Source organism: Dermochelys coriacea, chromosome 7 (genome assembly GCF_009764565.3).
Source record: "Dermochelys coriacea isolate rDerCor1 chromosome 7, rDerCor1.pri.v4, whole genome shotgun sequence".
NCBI lineage: Eukaryota > Metazoa > Chordata > Testudines > Dermochelyidae > Dermochelys > Dermochelys coriacea.
Window position 1 is genome coordinate 27743438 of NC_050074.1, and position 16500 is coordinate 27759937.

Sequence of the window (16500 nt, forward strand, 5' to 3'; positions counted from 1 at the left end):
AAGTATTTAACATCCTGATTTTACAGAGGTGATTCTTTTACCTTTTCTTTAAATAAAATTCCTTCCCCAGGAAAGGGGGTGTAGGGCTTGGGGGAATATTTTGGGGGAATAGGACTCCAAGTGGTCCTTTCCCTGGTTCTTTGTCTAAATCACTTGGTGGTGGCAGCATACTGTTCAAGGACAAGGGTTTTTTGTGGAATTTGTGCCTTGGGAAAATTTTTAACCTAAGCTGGTAAAAATAAGCTTAGGAGGTCTTTCATGCGGGTCCCCACATCTGTACTCCAGAGTTCAGAGTGGGGAAGGAACCCTGACAGCAATAATCACTCATTCTGATATTTACCTTGTGTGGGAAAACATCTCGGACAAAGACAATGGGCCTGTCTTAATTAATATATTCCTTTCTATTCTGTAGGAGATATTCTTTCAAAGAACGCAACATGATTTTTTTTAAGGCAGTGGTGGTAAAGGAAAACTAGATCAACTGCACTGGGTTGTCCCCATTATGATGTTCAGACTGAAATGACAGTGTTCCTGTATATAGACATTATTCACATAAACATTATAAGAAATCAAAAGCTGACCTTATGTTTTGACCGATAAATAAAAAAATATTATATACCCCTGAACTGTTCCCAAATGGTCTATGTCTAAATAAAAAAATATTATATACCTCTGAACTGTTTCCAAATGGCCTATGTCTAGACAGAAATCAGGAGAATTTTGCATTTCTCTCTCTATGAGTATGAGAAGACAGAAATGATAAGTTATAAAAACTCTTCAGATAGTTACTTTTGTACAAAGCTGTCTAAAACATATTAATCTTTGTGCTAAAAGTAAAAGCAGTGACAATCATTTGCTAATTTATAACAGCTGTGTATGTTCCTAAAATGTTTGTCAGCTAGAGAGACTAATACAATGACATTAACCATTACCAAAAAAATAATGTAAGTGGTAAACTCATTTAACTTAGGGTACTTCAAGACAGAGAGTAGTCTAATGCACTGGTTTTCAAACTTTTTTTCTGGGGACCCAGTTGAAGAAAGTTGTTGATGCCCGCGACCCAACGGACCTGGGGATGAGAGGTTTGGAGTGTGGGAGAGGCTCAGAGCTGGGGCAGAGGGTTGGAGTACGGGGGTGAGGACTGCAGGGTGGGGCCGGGAATAAGGGGTTCAGGGTGTGGGAGGGGACTCTGGGCTAGGGCCAGGGTGCAGGAAGCGGCTCTGGGTTTGAAGGTGGCTCAGGGCTGGGACAGGGTCATGGGATTGGAGCGTGGACTTACCTCCAGTGGCTCCCGGTCAGCGGCGCAGCCAGGGTGCAGAGGCAGGCTTCCCACCTGTCCTGGCACCTCGGACCATGCTGCGCCTGAAGTGGCCAGCAGCAGGTCCAGCTCCTAGGCGGAGGCATACAAGTGGCTCCTCGCAGCTCTTGCCCGCAGGCACTGCTCCCCCCCAGCTCCCATTGGCTGTGAACCAGCCAATGGGAGTGCGGAGCTGCTGCTCAGGGCGGGGGCAGCGTGTGGAGCCCTGTGGTCCCCCTGCCTAGAAGCCAGACCCGCTGCTGGCTGCTTCCAGGGCACAGCATGGTATCGGAACAGGTAGGCACTAGCCTGCCTTAGCTAGGCAGCACTGCCGATGGGACTCTTAACGTCCTGGACGGTGGTGCTGATGAGAGCGACCAAGTGCCTTACATTCTGCAACCCAGTATTGGGTTGCGACTCGAACTTTGAAAATCGCTGGTCTAATGTGAATAAACAGCCCACTTAAATAATCTTGATAATGTGTGTGTGTGTCTCTCTCTTTATCTGTGTGTGTGTGTGTGTGAGAGAGAGAGAGAGAGAGAGATCTGCCTCGTTTATTGGATATGGGCAATTTTCAAGTATTACACTATAGGTTAGCTCATGAAGCACATCTCTTATCATCATGATCCTAAGAGGGGTGGGGACTTTGAGCAGGAGCCTGTCATGATTTATTAGCTAGGTATTAAAATGAAAGTTCATTTTCAGCAATTAACTTAATGAGGGGGAAGAGCATCAATGCCAATGCTTAAAGAAAGGTGCAAACTTACATCATTGAGAATGTTGAAAGCCTCATTTAAAGCTATATCCAGCATTCCAATTCCTTTTGCAAAAAGTTTGTTGAGGTGTTCCCTGAAGTGCTGAAACATGAAAAAAACAGGTTGTAAAAGCAATATTCTAAGAAATTCAATATACATGTTAATACATTTTATAGAGGTCATTGACTGACGATTTAGGTTATTTTAATATACCTATATAACATTAATGATAAAATACAGATTAAAGTAAATCTGGGATAAAAGGGAACAATTTTGTTACTTACCTGTTCAATTATTTTTCTCATACATATCCAAATCACAATCCTGAATCACTGGACAGCCAGCTGTCAACACTGAGACAGTTCTCAAAATTTATAACACACAATTCCTAGCCTGTTTAGGCAGAGGGAGTCTTAACATATTCCCAGTGGATGTTCCAACAAAAATAATGAAACCAAGAAAAAAATCCACATTTAATAGGATCCGTCTATCCTCAATAAAAACAAATATTAGCAATAACTTTAGGAAGGGAGTAAAGGGTATGGTGGATTGGATATATGAGGAGGTGGATAGACATGTTTTGTTATTTGATATTCTTACTTCTGTTAGTCAAATGCAAATGGGAGTGTTATGACACAAGAGAAATTAGAAGTCCAAGATTAATGCACAAATTAGAAATTTGTGTTATTAACCTGATTTGTGTAAGTCGATGTCTGGATGAGATTTCAATAAAAAGCTACATTATAAAAGAAAATGCAAAATTGTCCAGTTCTCAAGCTATATTCAGTCCACCAAACCTGGCTCGGATTGAAATGAGCAAGTACCATAGACAATAAAAGAGGGAAAGGAGAATTAGGAAAGGATGCTTATGAGTTGAAGGGGGCTTGTGCAAGCTCACAAAAGCCCCAAATTAACAGAGCCAGATTCTGGGCTCCAAGAAGAAGAATTTTAGCTTTCTTTCCATTTCATTTTGTTTTAAAAGAAAGTCTCCAGAATTTAAAATATAAAAGTATATAAACCAATCACTGTGGGAGAAAGGAATCAATAGATGGTCCTCACTTCTGCAGTAAACTGTTAGGGAGAATTTAAAGTATGACTTGATCCTGAACCATAGACTATCCATTTGTTTTCTCTTTGACCTCATACCCCAGAATCCTCTACGTGGTTTCAGCAAAAATGACTATTCACACTAATTCATAAGCAAAATTCATTCTTGGTGTAACTCCACTGAGTCCTTTCCACAGGGGGTAAAATTACTCCCACAGAGCAATTCAGGAAGCTTGCACTGCCACTACCCATCCTATAATATTTGTTTAGTAACTAAACACACTTCATTTTCTGGAACTGTCAAAATTCTGTCCCATTTCATAAATATTACATTCAGCAATAGTATAACAACACAACAAGGGTATAATAATAAGGCCAGAATATGCTCCAGACATACTGAACGTTAAAAAAAACTGTTGGCAATTTTTGAGAGAAACTGTAAACTGCCAGACACGGAATGATCCCATTTTTATAACCAAACAACTAATTCACTGGATTTTTCTCTCTAAAAACAATGTTTTCATATCAAGGAATTAAGAAAAATCTAGAAAATCAAAAGTTCAGGCGAGTGGGGAAAGACTGGAGAAGGAAGCCATGTTTTGGGGGAAACCTTGACAGTACATTTGGCTTTATGGCATTTCTACAATTAGAAAAAGGACTAGATAAAGAACTAGATTAACTAGAGCAAGAACTAAATAAATGGATATCTGATCCAGTAGGGGAACACCTACATTTCTACATGGCTAAGCAACATTTGTAATTGAACATTTTCAAAAACACAAAGCCAAATGAAACAAAGTAGTAATTATATTTCTAAAATAAAGCAAAGTACCATTGACCTTTAATACATTTGTATTGCACTGAAATTTTTAAAGTAATAATAAAATGATGTGAATAAAATACTCAAACATTCAATAAATACATTGAACTCTTTTATACTGTAACCAAATACAAATTTTAAAATCCTTGGAAATTTAAGCTTATATTGACAGCAAACTACATTGCCAGCTTTTCAACCACAATTCTGGGGCTGATTCTTTGTTCCTAGCATAATTCAGAACACCCTCCTGCGTACTGTAAACTGTCTATAGCCCTGATCCAAGGCCCAGTGAAGTCAAGGTTCCAATTAGGTTCAATGGATATCGCCCCCAGCCTAATGTCATGAAAAGGATTACTAAAAAAAAAATTGCTTTTCAGATTGTCTTGAAAAATGGAAAAATTAAACCTAAATTAACATTTTCTGTGAAAATTTTTGATTTGGTCATAAATCCATCTTTTGTCAAAACAATTATTTTGACAAGAAAATTTCAACTAGCTGTAGCAGCCATACCCCCTCTCTCACAGACCTGGAAGAGGTCGTGATGGGATAGCGCCTCTTATGCCCCAGACTGGTGGAATCTCCTGGAAACTGGCAATACCAACTTTCTACAGGAGGGTCAAGGTTCTGAGCTTTTATCTTTTAATAAAACAACTGGATTAAAATAAGCAATTAAGAATCCCAATTGAATTTTTGCCCTTGGAAGCAGATTACTGTTCCACAAACACTAATTAAATTAACAAAGAACTTTGCTATAAAATAATGCTTCACAATAGTTTACAAAAGCTCAGAATGTTTCACAGCCTATTGGATACTGTAAAAACTTTCTGACAAAGTATGTACAATATCACATATGAACATATAGTATAAAGAAACAGATTGTTTACAATTACCAATAAATAGTATAATTTCTAACCTAGAAATCAATGTATATGATCTATCAGAAGAACAAATATTTTCTCTCCTCATAGTTAGATATATATGTGCTGAAAAATACTGTTGAAGTATGTATAAATATAATGTTGACATTTGTTTGCTATACAAAACAGTAAAATGTTGACAATGGATTTCATGCACTATGAATTTTAATGAATCCATGTTTTCCGCCTCTTGCCTCATAGTGAGCAGATGCTAGTAGGTGATTCTGCAAAGGGACTGAATGAATTAAAGGTTGTTTTTTTTTAAACTATGCTTTGTATTCTCTATCTTTCATTGGCTTTCAATCCGCTCTTTGTTGTTTGAAAACGCCAATAGCACTTCAACACTATGTTTATCCATCCACTAGAAAATTTAATCAACAACATTTACATGATTGTCTCTTTAATGTGCAGTGCACATCTTTACCATACTGGGTTTCATGGATACACTGCACTAACTGGAGTTATGCCAAAGGAAGTTAAAAGTCTTTTTAATGGTGGAACAAAGAATAGATTTTTCAAGCTGTTAGTCTATGTCTAGTTGAGGGTGGGTCTGTTTTAAAACAATCAAAATGTATTATTGTGCCTATTATAAGAAGCCAGATTCCAATACCCATAAGGACAATGACTGATACTATATTCCATGAGCAGTCCAAATTACTTCAATGGGATTACTGATGGCATATTGTTCAGTGAATCTGGCTCATGATAATTATTATTTCTAAGGGGAAAAAACAAAGCTCCAGACATTCAATTTCTCCCTTTTCAGATTTCCAGTCATCTACAGCTATGCGCTAGACTACAGCATATTGTAAGTCACGCTTCTGCAACTTCTTTCATTAGTAAAGAAATACTACAGGCATTACATTTTCAAAAAAACATCTAATTTTGGATGTGAGAATGCCAGCATTTCAACTTAGTATAACTCTGCTTGTGTGTTTGTACATTATACTTTTGTCTACAAACACCAATCAGCATCCATATCAGGAAGTATATATATATATATATATATAACACCAGAAGTGCTGCACATATAAACAATATTTTGTAACTATACCATATTTTGCAACCAATTTCAGTGCATTCCAAAAAAGCAAGACTGACAGCTCCCTGCAAGTCACATAAGTATTACACTGAACTGACTTTACAGTTGAGGGTCAGTGTGTTTAAAGACACCGACTTGAAAAAAAACAGTATGTGACCATGCAATTAGGCTTCATTATAATGCATGTGCACAAGGGAGCAGAATTGAGGTTGCACTGGCAACTGTAAATCTGGCATTCCCTAACTTTCAATTGCTTGACTTTGTAACCTAAATCATTTTCTTTTACTATACATCTTTTAATGTAATTTCCTCGCAGAATTTCCTAGTCTACAGTATAGATTTCTACCACTTGAGCTACAGGACTAAACTACATTAAGTGTCAGCAGAAATAGGCCACTATTGTAGGGGAAAGACTGGGCCACTGCTGCCATGTTGTAGGTGCAGGAGAGAGAAATCAGGGAGAACCAATCCATGCTTTCTCTCCCCCTGCCCCCACCAGAGGTGAGGCACTTCTGGCTCATGCACTGCCCTCAACGTGAAAAACTGGCTGCTGGTGTCATGTGCTGGGTCTAAGGATGGGTGTGATAGGGGATGGGACAGGAGGAGACATCTGTAGACTGAAAACATGCTCTTTGCCAAATTTCAGAGAGTTAATGCAAATTACGAGATGTTACAGCTTCTCAAAAAAGGTTGCAAAAATCTTTTATAATGAAAGTGTTAGGAGAACCTAAGTAAGTGGAGAGCTGAGCTTGTCTCCTGTGGTAATATCAGCAAACACCACATTTTAAATTAGAAGCGTGATTGCAAGTTTAGAGTATCCCTTTAAATTACTTATTCAAGGTCAGACAGAGCCCAGAATAGAATCTTGGATTCCCTTGCTCTTAAGCATTATAAAGGCCCTTGCTCCTTCTTATTTTTACATATGATGTTCTTTTGATAGTAAGTAGCATGAGACACCAGTGAAAATTTCTCTCTCACTTATGTGCCACCTTCCTCAGGGCTTTTTTAGTACCTATCACCATAGAATTGGAGCTCATGCACAGTAATATGAGAGTATTTAGACATTGAAAGGGATATCTGTGCAGATGTACAACTGTGTACACAGACATTTGTGTGTAATTATAAACCTAATTTCCATATGCAATTACCACTATGTGCAATGTCTACTAGCAGACTCAGATACCTAATTTGCATGCATAACCTTGGTAATTCTGAATGCAAATTAGTCACACAATTATGACAATCAGGCCTTGATGTCTGATTACAAAATTATAGGTGAATAATACATACAAGGGAAGTTGTGACTTCATTACAATAAGTGGATGTGGATGCATTCAGCTGAGGATCTATCCATGTCTCAATTTAGAGCTGATTGGAAAAATGTAGGATGAAAAAAGGAATTTCAGAAAAATTTAATGGTGAAATTCAGCACTGCACAGATGGGCAGGACAAGGACCATGTATCACTCAAAGAGGGCTTCCGTGGTACAGAAGCCCTGCTGAACTCTGCACATATCTGACTCTGTTTAAAAAAAATACTCTCGGATGTCAAAAATCTTATTTGGATGACAAATTTCCAACCAACAGACCCAACAATGATTTATGATTGGCAAACAAGGTTTTATACAGGTCAATCAAGCTGTGGACAGTGGATCTCTTGGCTTCATACTAGCCTTCAAGTCAGAAAGAAATCAAGAAAATAATTTGCTCATCTTAAATTCAGAGGAAATGTTCTTCTCTCATGTCTAAGTACAAAGTATATGTGTCTGAAGAATAATGGGCAGTATAGGGCATACTGTGGCTATTGTTTCCAGAAGGATAACACAATAAGGAAAGGGGGCTCCCCTACACTGAAGCAGGAAAAGTCCCATTTCTGATTAAAATTATGGCACCCCAGCAACAGGTTTTGGATTACCCCAGTAGGTGGATGGGGTTTACTTACAGAAAGCTTTTCCAGTTGTCTCAGTATTCTACACTAGGGCCCCAGTACACATGTTCCTGCAGAAGACTAACAATCACTATCACTGCATGAGTCAGCAACAGATTAAACAGGAGGATCCAATTGGGCAGAACGTGGTAAACCTTTTCAGATTATTTCTCATGCCTGAATTTTGAATCTCTCCTTTGGGAAGTTACTGAAAAAGTTTGTGTGTGAATCCTGATTTATGAACCATCTTTTTCTAGCCCACTGGGAGCTCAATCACTGATTGTACAGACCCCAGCCTGTATTTGGCTGAAAGAGTATATTTCATTGTCTAGGGGTTGTAGGGTAAAGATCTCTTGGAAAAATGAGCTAGCGAGTCAGGTTTCTGCCACTTTTCTTCTCACCCTTTCAATTTTGATTTACAATGTTTTAATTGTTTAAAATAATTAAGTTAAATAAATATTTTATCACCTTTCTGCAAGTGTTGGTGATCAAGCACTTTTTCTGTTTTGTCCTGTAGTAATGTTAGATGGAAGCCTGTGGGTGAGAGTGAATGGGCTGTAAAAGGAAGTGAACAGCTTGTACATTTCAACAGCTGTAGGAAGGACAGAGTAAAGGTATGTCTGTGAGAGGGCTTATTGGGGCACTGCTGAAACATGGCAGAGTTAAGTTTGCATAGGCAACCATAACGATGCATTTCCTGGTTTTCTGACATGAGTTTTGCTAAGCTCAGAGCTCTGCAAGGAGAAGTCATGCCACCAAGCAACCTTAACTCTGCGTTAATTTAGTCTTTTTGCCATTGAATTCCCTAGGTTCCCAGGAAAATGTATGTTGTTGGTAGGAGTTATTTAGGCAGTTGTGTGTATGTCCTGCAATTAGCATAGTGAGCCAGAGTCCCCCCAACACACACACACTCACACCAGCTGCCCCCCACTAGTCCTGCTTTTGTACATCTCCTTAGCCATGCCCCAGACACATTCAACATATCCCCCTCCAACCTGGGCCCTCCACACGACTATACCTTGGGCTCCCTACCACAAGCAGGGAATGCCCTTGAAGTCTTCACTCACTGGTATAGAAATGTTTCAGTTTTCCTTATTTCCCCCATCTCCACCCCCAATAACTCAAATCATACCCAGTGCCTGGAGCAAAGGATAACTATATTACAGAGAATAATGCTGGTGTGCAGGAAGGTTGGGTATAGGGTGGTTGTGGTGCCTTAGCAGGGCTGGGAAGTACAATGGGGTTGGGGTGTACTGACACACCTGGGATTGCAGGGGGTTGGGGTGCAAGGGATTTAGGTTGCACTGGCAGAGCTGGGGTGCAGGAGCCTGGGAGGCATTGTTGCAATGGCAGAGCTATGGGTGCAGAAAGGTTGGAGTGCAAGGTGGTTGAGGTGCACTGGCAGAGTTGTGGAGAGCACAGAGATTGGGGTGCACTGCCAAAATTTGGGGTGCACTAGCAAAGCAGAGGAAGTAGGGGGTTGGGGTGCACTGGCAGGGCTAAGGCTGCAGGGTGGTTGGGGTGCTAGAAGGTTGGGCAAAGCTGGGGGCATAGTGAGGATGGAATATTCTGGCGGAGCTGTGGAGTCCAAAGGAGTTGGGGTTCATGGAAGAGCTGGGGCTGCAGGTGGATGGAGTATAGGGAGCTGGAGTTTCCTGGCAGAGCTGTGGAATGCAGGCAGGTTGAGTGCATTGGCAGAACTGAGGGTGGGGTGGGGTGCCATGTCTCTTCACCTCCCCTATCATCCATCCCCATTTATCCCCCTCCCATAACTCCCTCCCTTGGCTGCAGCCTCAATCCCCCACAACCCTATTCCCTCACTCCTCCACCCCCTAGTACCCTTCCCCTCTCAGGAAGCATCCCCCCCATCTATTCGCCCCCCAAGATTTGATTAAATTCCCCCACCCTCCAAAAAAGGCCACCTGTGACTCACAAATTGTAACAACCTCAAACCACTTAGTCCTAAACTTCTTTTGTCTTGGGAGGAGATTAATTTTTCCAGACACATTAATTGAATGGTGAAATCACAGAAATCAACAGGCCAGTGATTCATACAGTCATTAGTACTTATTAGTTTAACAATACAAGGCAACTGGAGGAAACTGGTTTGGGGCTCATTCAAAATTCAAAATTTGCATCACTTACGCTACCCAGCATCATCACCAACCAAACGAAATTTCAAAGCAATCTGATTAACTGTTCAGAGTTTAGAGCCTCTACAAGAGTTGAGTTTAAAGCATATAAAATGGGAGGAACAGAAACCCTCTAGCCATTTTTCAGTATTGGCACATGCAGAGTAAAAAAAATGTACATTTTCTTAAATACTATTCTCAGTTTGGGTCCCCCAAAGATTTAGTGAGTGCCATGAACTACCTCGGGTAAAATTCAACAGATTGAGATCATTTTGACCCATAGCTCATTGATAGTTTCATCTCAAGCACTGGGCAAAATACCAAACACACAAACACATCTAGAAACTCTATTTTAAAATGGTTGTTCTTTCTGAGCTTATAAAAAATGTTTTGTTAAAAAAAATCCAATCAGCTCTCACTATCGGTCATATGTTTGATTCACTCTATTTGAGGTTACGTGCAACAGGGAAGTACAGAACCCTTTTTATTCTATCATTTACTATGGGCCAGACTGTGATACCTTAATTTACATTGATTTCAGTGGGACTGTACAAAAAGTAAGTTACTACTCAGCATGAGTAAGGGTACACAAACCTTAAAGGTTTTTTGTGCTGGTTCACAAGACCATTGTTTCACATCACAACATATAAATCAGTGGACACAGCCCTGCCTGCTGAGTCCACAGGTGAAAGTAGTGGATCATAGCTGAGTTTTGCAATGGAGCTTGTGCAACTATACTAGCTGGCATTTTGTGCCCTAGGGTGCTCGGTTGTGTCACCTTAAGAACAATCTTGTTAGTGGGACCAACTTGGGTCTCTGGGTCAGGGTTAAGAGAGACTGCAGCTTGCTTTTACAGCTCTCCCCATGCTTTGACATGACCCCAAATGTTCCTAAGATATATTTGGCAGAGAGCTGTCAGATCAGCTGGGATGACTGCACCAGGAAAAAAGCCAACAGCAAAATAGCCAAGACCAGCCTATATGTAGTGGAATCATGAGGTTCATAAATTTGTCACAGGGAGGGTTACCCATATATTTTTTATGACACAATAGCATTCACTTCTCCAGTGTAGATTTGGCCATTTTCTTACTGACACTTGGACCTGGTCAGAGCAGTTACTTGTTATACGGTAGAGTGGTGGACATCATCCTATCTAATCACTTGTGTTCCCGGGGGATCAGGCAACATTTGCAGTAGTGCTGCTCTTGGAGGGAGGCTGCAATTTATCCATAACTCCAACACTGGACTATGAGTAACCGAGTATCAGGGGAATGAGGACTTGCAGCTGCACCTGCTCAGTCTCTGGGCAGCCTATGAGCACATCTGAGCCACAGCAGGGCTGCTTGATTGACCACTCTGCCTGACTGGCCGAGAAAGTCAGCAAGTCTGCTCTGAAGCCCCACAGCAACAACTGATCTCGGACTGTTCCATGTTTATGCCTACAGCTGTAACTGCTCCTGTGCCAGCCTTGTTTCCAACCTCACTGCAGTCCTGTTCCCCTGTTGGTTTCCTGGCTCTGACCCCTTGGCTCTGGTTACTGACTTCCACTCCAACAATTAGGCTTGACCGCCCCGGCCCAGTTTGTGGCACCAGAACGAAGATATACAAAAAAGAAGAGGAGGTTTAAATATGTCCAGATATAAGGCATTGCTTGTTACTCCAAATTATTTGCATGGGGAAGGAGTAGGCTGAGAGAAACTGAACTGAATCTCAGTAGTTTGGGACTATCTGGGGTCTAGTTGTGGCTATTGAATGAAATAAAGGTGACCACAGTGGGATATTTTTATTTTTAAAAGTTACAGCCATTTGCTGAAACAAAATTATATATGTAGAGTTTTTCTTTCCCAGCCTCTCAGTGGCAATGCCTAACAACTTGGTTGCTGCTTTAATTTTCTGTTTATTTGATTTCAGGTAATTAAACCAAGAAAATAAAAGCTCACTGAAAGCAGTCACACACTAAGCCCTGTCTATTTCTGTCATTTTAATTTGCACAAGGGTAGCTCTCTAGTTAGTTTTACTGACTATCCCTATCTGTGCATCTATAAGATGCTCGATAAATTTCATATCATCTGGAAACATTTATAGGGAAATGTCCTCAATCCATATATAGTGCCTATAAAGGAAGAATGTATATTGTGATATTGTAACTTTAAATCTGGAGTTACATTAAATCAGATTGTCATCTCATTCCTATGGGGTAGGTAAATTGCAATATGGAATTTCTCAAAGATGAAAAAACCTCTTGGCCCAAGAAAACTGGTATTAAAATATGCAATCCCACATGTTTGTAATTTTGTGGAGAAAGTGCAGACAGTGACAGAATAGTGTCTGAACTATTTCCCACTTCTTTTTCATTTGTATATAGCAAATTGATGTATTTCAAGGTAGCAGTTGTTTAATGCCAAAGCCAAATTATAAATTATCTTGGTATTATGCAAATTTTATATATATTTGATATTACTACACCACATTTAGATACTAAGACTCATTTCAACCTGTTTTTATGTCACCTGTAGCAATTACAGATTTGACCCTAGTGATAAATTAGATGCAAATCCAATTTTGCCCATTATGGAAAGTATACATTCTGAATCCAATGATTATACCTATCTCCTAATATCTATACTTAACTTCCGAAAATGAATACAGCTCAGCACAAGAGGTTTAAGGGAAACATCTTCAATATGACTAAAAGACAGAATTTAGAAAAGTAGGTTAAGATAGCTAGCTATTACATTTTGTTACTTCATCTCAGTTTTTGCAGTATCACGTGTAAGTTGTGAACATTCCAAAACTAAATCATACTCTGTGAACCCTCTAAGTACTTAAAAATTAAAGCAGGAATACTAGACAACACACTTCTCAAAATCCATGGCTCCTACTCATGCCTTTCATACAGTAAAAGTAAAATTGAAAACTTACCGGTACGGGGGACGGCTCTCCCCTGCCAAGGGGCAGGGCCTTGGGTAGAAGGGGCGGGGCTGGGTGGGGTCAGCACTTTAATGTCGCTGCCCCTTTTGCGCTCCCTCGTTGGCAGCCCTGCTGCTAGGGTCCCAGCAGGGCCGCCGACAGGGGGCACAAAAGTGGCAGTGCTTTAAGGGAAGGCGGTTCGGGCCAGTACCGGTGGCCACTTTTTACCGGGATGCTGTACTGGCTCATACCGCCTTACTTTCACCCCCGCTTTCACAACATGTGGTATACCTCATACAGCACACTAAGTGCCCCAACAATAAACTATATGGGTGCAATGAAACAATCATTATGCCCTCGAATGAACTCGCACAGAAAAATGAGAAAAGAACAAAAACATCTCATCACCCATGGACAAACACTTTTCACAAAGCGATCAACGATCAACTCCAAATCTGACCTCTCGGTCCTCATCCTTAAATGAAACCTGCACAGCTTCACAAGACAAGCCTGGAGACATCAAAAACCAAGGATTTAATAAAGACACTAGATTTATGGCTCATTACAACAATCCATAACCCACTGTACCTCTTTGTCTTACAACTGTATGGGTGGTAACTGCCACTTCACTTTGAATAGTCTCTTGCAACATGAATTAACTCCTTACTGGTTTCACCCTTGCATTTAGCTGTGACACTCTGAATACCTGGGACCCACTCAGTTACAACACTACTGCAAACAGACTTTGGTAGATCATCTTGGATTGAGATGCCTGCTTTGTGCTTTAATACAGTAGCTGGCATGTGCATAAACATTTCACATATTTTACATTTCACTGTCATATCCAAAATAGTAAGTAAGTTTATAAAATCTCTGATTTGATTCAAACATGTTTCTGAAAGCAACAGTGCTTTCATCAGCTGTATAATACACAGACAGAAATCAAAGGTCCAGTTAGGTCAACAGAGCCAGCCATACAGCTGGGTGCAAATTAATTTTTGCAAAAATATTTCATTAAAACCAATATAATTTCTAAATATGCCATACCCAGGTTTCTTCCTTGAGATTTAATGTTAGAGGTATTTCTTTTATTTGTATTTAGTCAGATTTTTACAGCCAGGTTTGGACTGTATTCCTTTGCTATCCCTGTAGTAGGCCAGGAACACACTGTGATTTTCAGAATCACAGCTGACTTCCTTGTTCCACAGTGGACAGAGGGAAAGTCTTGGCTAGAATACTGGGAACGTGGAGGTCGAATCTCTGCTCATTCCCTGACAAAAAATCATTAACAACTTTCACTAATAGTTTAAAACTATTTAAAAAGCCAGACTACAACACACTGGACATACAAGACACTGAATAAATGTATGCCCCCATCACTCTAGTATATATACAGAAAACATTTATGGAGGAATGTTGCTCAATAGGAAACTGCCTAGTTTACTATGGGGTGTGCATGGGGTAATTTACCCTAGCTAACTCTTGACTCCAGCTAGGGTGGATATTCATAGCAGGGAAGGCACCACAGTGCAGGTACTACCAGCCCAGCCCAGACCTCATTTATGTATTCAGTTTCCTAGCCAGCTCTGAAACCCACACTTTGCTGTTTTTCTGCTCCTGTTACTCTCAGTAGCTAGATTCAAGCCCGTTCACAGATCTGCTGTGTAGACATACCCAAAGACTAGAACTTATAAAGAGAATTTTAAAGGCATGATTTATGTCTCAGTCATAGTCTATATCAGTTATCATGCTGAAAACATTACTAATAAACTAATTACTAATAAATCAAATACAACTTTGCATCTAAGAACAAAATAAATGAGGTGAGCTGTCAATGGGGTTGAAGAAGAACTCAGCCCATTTTCCCCCTTCGTTCTGACTGCTCTCTCTAATCATGAATGCACCTGAAAATCAGGAACCACAACAATAATAATCAGGGACGAGGTAGGACTGAACAGAAGTCAGACTTTGGCTAGTGAAAAAATAGCAAAATGCTACAGAATTTACATAAAGATAAGATACAACCAGACTATCCACTGCATGTTATGGAAACAATGGCTGTTGCTCCATTATTAAGTCTGAATTGAGTTTTGCACTTAAAGTGGGGATTTGTCCTGTATGAAGAATACGATGTATCCTTCTCCCACAAAAAATTACAGCACTTAAACTGAGTACAGCATTATTTTTCTGAGAATTTAAACAAAAATCTTAATTAGTTTGAGTTAAAGCTAATATTAAAATGGGCCCTTAAGAAATTTAGCAATCTGTGATCATCCTTTTATTGTCCCAGTTGACGAGGTGGAAAAAAAGAAAAGAAAAGAATACATGAGTCTTTAAAAATCAATTTCCTCTCATTTGCAACCACAAACATTAAAGTACATATCTGAATGCCTTAACAGCATTTCCATACCTTAACATGTTTGGATTTCTTCTAGATTTAACTCTAATTCTGAATTTCCTTGGCTTATAATACTTGTTGTGGGGATAATTACAACCTCACTAAAAATGTATACTCTACATTACTGCTGTATAGACTCAATCTTAACAGCAGGTTAAGATTTTTTTTTTAATCTGGCAATTTATACTAGGTTTGTGGTCCTACTCCCCATTAAGTTCACAGAAGCTTGACAGTGCCTTTAATAGGAGCACGATCAAGCGCAAGTACAACAGAGGAAATTCAGGGCCAAATCCCACAAATATATACTCACAAGCAGATCCATAAACTTTAATTCTGATTCTTATATATGTAATTAGGTGTTTCATTTCTGAACTGAAAAGTAGGCATTAACTCATGCTTATCTGTAACAATGTTATTAACACTCATATAAATCATCGATATTGACCCTGAAGAGCCTTTCAATCTTGGAGGCCAAAAGGACCAGAATCTCTTGTGCTACTTGAGAAAGCATAATGTAAATCAAAAGGGACAAATTTAAGTGCGAGAGAAGGGTGAATAACTTAAGTACTTTGGGCTAAAGCCTGCCACTGTCTGCAGGAGTGAAGGCTCCTGCATACTTTAGAACTGGGCCAGTTCTGCCATGAGGGGCAGGGCACTGAAAGCCTGTGTAGGACTTGGGCACCATGGCACACAGCGCGACGGAGATTCCTTGCAAACCACCACAGACAAAGAGGAAAATGGCCAGTGCATATGTGATTTTGTGATTCCACAGATCACAGATCATTCTCTCTCTCTCTCTCACACACACACACACCCCCTCAAAGAGGGACAGCACACTAGCTGCATGGGTTACAGCAGCCCTAATACTAGTAACGGTGGCCTAGAAGTAAATCCTTGCACTCCAATCCCTGAACATTTTTTACCCCACGTACTGAGGCTGTCCATGGAAACAGTATTTGCCCCTTTATGCTTACTATGACACAGCATACTATAAATATGGTTGGCGTGTTCCTCTTGTAGGCATATTCATTCTAAAGTTCTGAGATTAAAAGCAAGCTTTCAGCAAGAGAATGAACAACATTTAGTAACTTTACTTAAGTGACTTCTCTACAGTAGAAAGACTCCATTTGAGCATTCAATATAGGGAGCAAAATACAACAAATACCTTGAAGACAGATGTAGTTCGGGTTATTGATCCTGTAAAAACAACTCATGCTTAAATTATTGAAATAGCTATTTTCCTCCACTATTGTAAA

General features: G+C 39.9%; 1 protein-coding gene across 11 annotated transcripts in view; it reads right to left on the reverse strand.

Annotated features, from left to right (window-relative positions):
- The window catches only part of CACNA2D3 (calcium voltage-gated channel auxiliary subunit alpha2delta 3), a 732114-nt gene that overhangs the window by 375558 nt on the left and 340056 nt on the right, over window positions 1–16500 (reverse strand). For all 11 annotated transcript variants that reach the window (XR_006282707.1, XM_038411603.2, XM_038411604.2 and 8 more), the window contains one exon: window positions 2065–2154. Coding sequence is in view for 10 of the 11 variants with exons in the window: in XM_038411603.2 (XP_038267531.1) it covers window positions 2065–2154 (90 nt within the window). In the remaining variant the exon portion in view is untranslated. The remainder of the gene's footprint in view (window positions 1–2064; window positions 2155–16500) is intronic.